Here is a 6,101-nt window from a genome sequence, read left to right on the forward strand (position 1 = left end):
TTTCATATCTTTCTGTTATATCATTTTGTATGGTTGTGTGACTCTTGATTCTTCCCTTTTTTTCATATTGCTGTGATGTTCATTTGGTTCCTAAACCATCGCGACAAAGGGGTGTACTTGTCAGTCGATTCTTCCTGTAACCTGGGGGTTGTCATGCCGGCGTTCACCTGTGGGGACAGATTGTGAGAGAGGATTGATATGAAGAATTTTTTGCAATAGTGATACTAACTTAGCAACTTTTGTATGTCTGGATCGGTAAAGTGTTGTTTTCTGTTAGTTACAGGCAGTCGGAAGTGATGTAAGGCATCAAAGTAATTCAGATATAATTTATAGCAAAAGTGATACATATTGAATTACAACGCTTATATTGTCATGTCAAGTCAAAGTCCTTCCCGCTCCACGGTGCATAGGGCGGCGCCCATGTTCTTGCAGTAACCCTGGGCCAAACAACTGCAATTACTACAGCAGGGGGCCAGGACACTGGTTGTGGTGTGTGTTCAAATTTCATACTCTTTCCCGAATGCTGAGTGCTAAGCTGAGAAATTAGCACGACCATTTAACACGTCATACCATATTCGGCCGGGGATCGAACTTACGACGTACCGAATGCATGGCGAACACTTTTCCCACTCGTCTCATTGCACCGGCGATAACGCTTGTGTAGACAGACCACAATACTCGGGATGCTAACGTGTCGTTACTTTGACCGATGAGGTCTATTTCTCTTATAACCAAAGGGCACAAAAGTGCATTATCATTTACCTTTTGGTGTAGCCCGAGTTTTGAAACATTAAAGAAGTTACAGAAATAAAATGTACCGCCGTGAATAAGAAATAATGACACAACATATCCTTTCTCGGCTTGGCTTCGCACGAACGAAGGCACATCAAAATATCAATATACATGTCGGCCTAAAAGCCACAAGCGACGGCTATCGGGTCTAAAATGCAGTGCACTGTTACGTCGGGTGGCGTAAACCAGTATACAGAATATTTCGTCCAACAAACAAGTAAAGCGGCTGCATTTGCAAGAGATATCCAACTTCTACGTGTGGAAGGGAGGTAAAGGCGATTGGAAAAACATCCTGTTTACAACGGCTATATCATCACTAGCCTGTAATAAGACAGAATGAAATAAGTCACAGGTACGCTCACCGCTATTAAACTGCTCGGTGGACAAGCTACCCGCTAAGGCCACAGCATGTTAATTTTGTCGGTCACTTCAAGAAGAGGCTGACTCAGATAAGATAGATGCCGTATAGTTCATTCGGACCAGATGTTGATGTTACTAGGTAGCTAGCCTATTTTAGGAATAGAATATTGTGACTAGACCATATATGTAGCATCGACCAATAATTCCCACGTCGATCCAACTTACATTCTGAAAATTACGTAAAGATTTGTAAGATTAAACACAGATACGTCATGCATTTACTGATGGTTAATGAGGGATTTCCGAACCGCGATTTTTATAACGTATCAGAAGTGTATCGACGTAACGGACGCGTGCCATTTTCCCGTTTGGAACGTCATAACCAGTAAACAGAAAGGCCAACAACACGCATTTGAGCCTGTAACGGACTAGGAACAGTTAAGTGGAACAGTGATGGTACGCCACTCGTGACATTTCCTACCTGGGCCCGGTCGGGCTGTTTAAAGAAACAAAAAAAGTTTGTGCCAATAAATATGCACAAGGCATGCTTTTGAATCATTTTTGGTCCGTTTGGGGTTTTTTTCTGTCTTTCCTATCGTACTTTTCGTTCACCAAAGGTCCCCGACCGGGCCCCTTTGTGGAATTATGTAACGTTGGCCTTATCGGGAAAATGTTTGATATCTCTGTAATCATTTTCATATATAGAACGAATCGTATGTTAGCCTATAACAAATCTTTGGAGCGTTTGCTCACCTGCAACCTTAACGATCATACTACCGAGGGAAAACAACGGCAGCAATGTTTCTGTTGAAAGAGTAATTTTCTTTATGTTCAAAATTGTTTTCTACTGTAGTGCTACGTCGGTTGAACCCATTTCCAGATTTTTTTCCTGAATCTTTGCAGGCTGTAGTGTCAAGGCCAATGTCACCGGATGAATCTAATTAAAGCAACTGTCAATCCCTAGTGGTATGAACATTGATACAGCGTTTCTTTACGTCCAGTTGCTGGAATAAATGATCCAGTAGTCCCTAACTGTTGATAAAAATCTGCAAAACTACAACATCCCCATGAATTAATTGCGAATACATTTTTTATACAATGTATAAAACATTGTTAAGTTCGGTACGTCCAAACTGTTCGGTTACTTTTTAGAATGGCCCATATTTACGTTTAACTGCACAACTGGCCGAAAACCGCCAGAAGTATAGAAAGACCTTGTGAACTAGTCTGAATGCCCCTACGGCCACCAGCTACCACATGTTTGTCTTCGAGGGGTTTTCGAGGACGAAATTCGCTAAGTTCTTATAGCGCTCAACCACGCTCCTTTTGGCCCCGACCCGGATGGCTTTCTCCTGCAGGCGCAGCAGTGGCCCGTGGAGTTTTGCGGGGTAGCGGTGAACGAGGGGGTCCAGGCACGCCTCCTTCGCCTTGTCCAGCTCTCGCTGAAGTGAGTTCTCCTAAAGAGAAAATTAAATGAAAACAACGTCAGGTTTATTTTTCAACTGCTCCAATTTTCCGCTCGCTGCCGCAATCATTTGGGCCTGGCGGTTCTGGCTGACACATGTTACCAAACCCGGGACGGTAGGGAGCCTTTGTCGGCACTCGACTGTGACGTGGTGGAATGTTATGATCGATTAGGGAATAATGAAGACTTGTTTCATGCTGTGAGAGCACGTTGCTGACACCCCGGTTTGTCTCTCGCTAGGCCTGGATGTAATTAGAAGCCCGGTGCGATAACTGTCTTCTCACGAATAGAAAATAAAGCCACCTGGGCGAAGCTAAAAACTTTTGGATTTGAAAAAGGCGAGAATACACTGAATACAGTCACCCTCTTTTAACCTGTGCTTAGAAATCTGCACAAGCTAATCAAGAGGTGGGGGAAACCGAACTGGGGCAGGTTAATTTTTGGACGGAAAAAAACAGAGAAACTAATGGTTTTCTCGCAAGCGGGGAGAAACGACGTCGTTTTGTTGGTGCTGGTGGGGGAAGCCAAACTTTCCTGTGTTGTATTTGTGGGTGAAGTTTTCAACTTAGGTCGCACTATGTACCAAGTCAGCGAATAGGTTCGTACTTATAAAATCGACTGGGGGATAACTAATACGTGTTTCATTCGTTTCGTGTCAAGCCATGCATAGGTCCTTTCTCATACGCCGGGAACAACTCATGTCTTTCATGTCCGTCATAGTTACCAACTTCAAATCCGATCAGCTAAGGAAACAAACTCGTTTCCTCCGTTTCTGCGGGGATACAACGTCAACCCGCCCGTTCAGGAAAAAATGTTGTTTTTTCGGTTCTGTGGGGTGATGTAACTTGAACTCGCCCATCCTAGCAAACAAAGTGTCGTTTTTTCCTGTCTGTGGGGAGATAAAAATTTAACCCGCCCGTCCTGGGAAACAAAATGCCGTTTTTTCGTGTCTGCGGGGAGATATAACTACAACCCGCCTGTTCTGGAAAACAAAGTGTATTTTTTCGATTCTATGGGGAGATACAACTTCAACCCGCCCGTCCAGGAAATACAATGTCATTTTTCCGTTTCTGCGGGGAGATACAAGGTCATACAACTTCAACCCGCTCGTCCAGGAATCAAAATGTTGTCTTTTCCTTCCTGCGGGGAGATACAACTTCGACCCGCCTGCCTATACTAGGAAAACAAAGTGTTGTGTCAACGTTTTTGCGGAGGCTACCACTTAAACCTGTCCTGCCAGCACTATACCGCATTGTTTCGTTCGTGTCCGCGGTTGGCCCATGCATCAAGTACTTAATACATCTTTCAAAACCCAGGTGTACGAAAAAAAAAAAACATTCCGGAAAAACCGTACTAACCTCGAGATCGCTCTCGCTACCGGAGCTTGAGTCCCCCTCCAGTGGGACTGGCTTTGCCTTTTTGGCTGGCGGAGGGAGGCCGGACGAACTGGTGGCGTCGGGTCCAGTCTCGGGGCGGTTCGTCGGTGGGGTCCAGGAGGTTTGCGACCGCCTGGGCTGCGGTTTTGCCGGCCTTGGATGATCGGATCGGCTGCCTGGGTGCCGCGGCATCGTTGGCTGCCATGATCAAGAAGTGCGCCAAGCGGACGATCGTCTCGTGTGCCTTGAGGTCCTTTCCCGTCATGTCTAGGAGGAAAACGGAGTTCTCTCCCGTGAGGGTCTCCAGCCGCTCCGCCAGCTCGTCGTCGCTGAGGCTTCGGGGCGGCACGTCGGCTTCGAATCTAGCAAGGAGAGCCTCCTCCAGGAGGGGAGCCTCTCCCCGCACCGCTTTAACAACATCTAACAAATTCTGCCCCACAAGGGTGGCATCTCCGCGCAGGACGGGTGGAGCCGGAGCGCTCATAGTGAGGTCCGTGCCAGTCCAGTTTGCGACACGGATTGAGCCCACATGTAAGGTTTGTTGCATCTAACCCGCTCATCGCGCGAGACTTAGAAATGGTTAATCCATATGGTCTTAGTTACAGGGAACCCAGTAAGGCCACAGTAAGTACATTTTGTGGGTGACATACCTACAGACTCCAAATTTTATACGATAAAAAAACAAGATGAGTAAAAAACAAGATGCCTAAATTTTCAAAATGGATATAAAAACCTTGTAACAACAATATTGTAGTGACAAACGATGGTCACCTATCACTTTGAGCCAACAAGTCTTTTATTCCTGAATTTCAAGCAGGCACAGTGCGCAAAGTGCCTTTATAATAGCCAACATGTAGCCTGGATACCATACCCCAACCTCAAATCTTTCGTGATACTTGAGATCGGGCTGGGGTTTGGATACCAGGCTAACATATAGGCTACCACAGTCACACAGGTGTTACCTCTACAACTACGAACCAAGTTTCACTTCTACAACTTCACTCATGACTACCTTAGGAGTGTCACTTCTACAAGTACAATCAAGGCTACAAAGAGGACATATTTTCTATTTCAGTATTTTCTCGTCATTGAAACATGTCTTGAGGAGAAAGATGTCTTCCATAAAATCTACTTTCTGTTACCTAATCTTAGGTGAGGCGAAATGGTCAACACATGTTATTCAATTAAAAGAACCAATACATCTCCTCATTGGGTTAAGTTTATGAAACTCGAGTAAGATCTTCAAAACTCCTCAAAGTTAAGGGATATGTTACTGTCACATTACCCTGAACCGGGCGGTCGGGCAGCTCTCGGGAACGAATTAAAAGTATTATATAAAGGTCTGAAAACACGCAAACTGTAAAGAAAATAAGTCATGACCATAATTTGTGAATTGATAGACAGCTATATTTTTAGTTTTTGTTTCCGGCAACATTCCGACAGTATCTACCATTTGGGGGGTCTTTCACTCTAGTAACAAGAGGTCGAACTCGAAATTTTAGACGCATACCTTCTTTTAATACTCTCATCTTGTGTCATTGGGTAGGTTTCGAACTCTGTTAATCTGAAACAGAGTTAACGTTTGAACTCAATCGCAAATTTCAGCTGAAGCTTTTCTTCATAGCTATAATAGTGATGTTTTGGGCGCATGCGCAAAACAATTAATTAGCTGCCCGAACTTTCACCCATGACCTGTGACCTCTCAGTCTTCCTACGCATCAATGGTGGCTGGTGGTTCGATCTAAGCACCTCTGTCAAGTTTCATTTTATCGGAAGTTTATGCGGTTTTGACATGCCAAATTAAAACACGCACCGTTTGCTGTATAAGCACCTGGATAAGATACCAGTGCGGGTGCTTGCCCTTCCGCGGCTTTATAAGAGCGCAACGTTATTGTTGGGTGGAGCACTGATCAAATTTCGTACGCGTACGCTCCCAGGCTCAGCATGGCAGCTCTGTTTCAACAAACTGCCCACGGTATAGCACAGTAAACATGAATACACTCTTCATGCCGTGTAGGCTCAAATATCAAGATGTACTTGAGATACACAGCAGGACTGGTCCGATCATTTTAAAGCTAAGGGCACAACCCGCCGTACGTGCAACTGCG

The 6,101-nt window shown here is 44.9% G+C and overlaps 1 protein-coding gene across 1 annotated transcript; it reads right to left on the reverse strand.

The window, feature by feature from the left end:
- Nucleotides 1-2,390: 2,390 nt before the first annotated feature.
- Nucleotides 2,391-4,185, reverse strand: LOC118428131. Its single transcript, XM_035838150.1, has 2 exons — nucleotides 3,976-4,185; nucleotides 2,391-2,609 (listed from the first exon to the last, which is right to left on the reverse strand). Exons 1-2 carry the CDS (start codon nucleotides 4,183-4,185, stop codon nucleotides 2,403-2,405), a joined length of 417 nt encoding a protein of 138 aa, XP_035694043.1. The 3' UTR covers nucleotides 2,391-2,402.
- Between the last annotated feature and the right edge of the window lie 1,916 nt (nucleotides 4,186-6,101).

The sequence above is a fragment of the Branchiostoma floridae genome, chromosome 1, assembly GCF_000003815.2.
Source record: "Branchiostoma floridae strain S238N-H82 chromosome 1, Bfl_VNyyK, whole genome shotgun sequence".
Lineage (NCBI taxonomy): Eukaryota > Metazoa > Chordata > Leptocardii > Amphioxiformes > Branchiostomatidae > Branchiostoma > Branchiostoma floridae.

What these genes read in the sequence shown, in the direction of transcription:
- LOC118428131 (XM_035838150.1), bottom strand. Translation starts at nt 4,185, where the DNA reads ATGCCGCGGCACCCAGGCAGCCGATCCGATCATCCAAGGCCGGCAAAA. An exon ending in GTAGCGAGAGCGATCTCGAG is followed by an intron (nt 2,610 to 3,975) that starts GTTAGTACGGTT and finishes TTTTCTCTTTAG; the next exon opens with GAGAACTCACTTCAGCGAGA.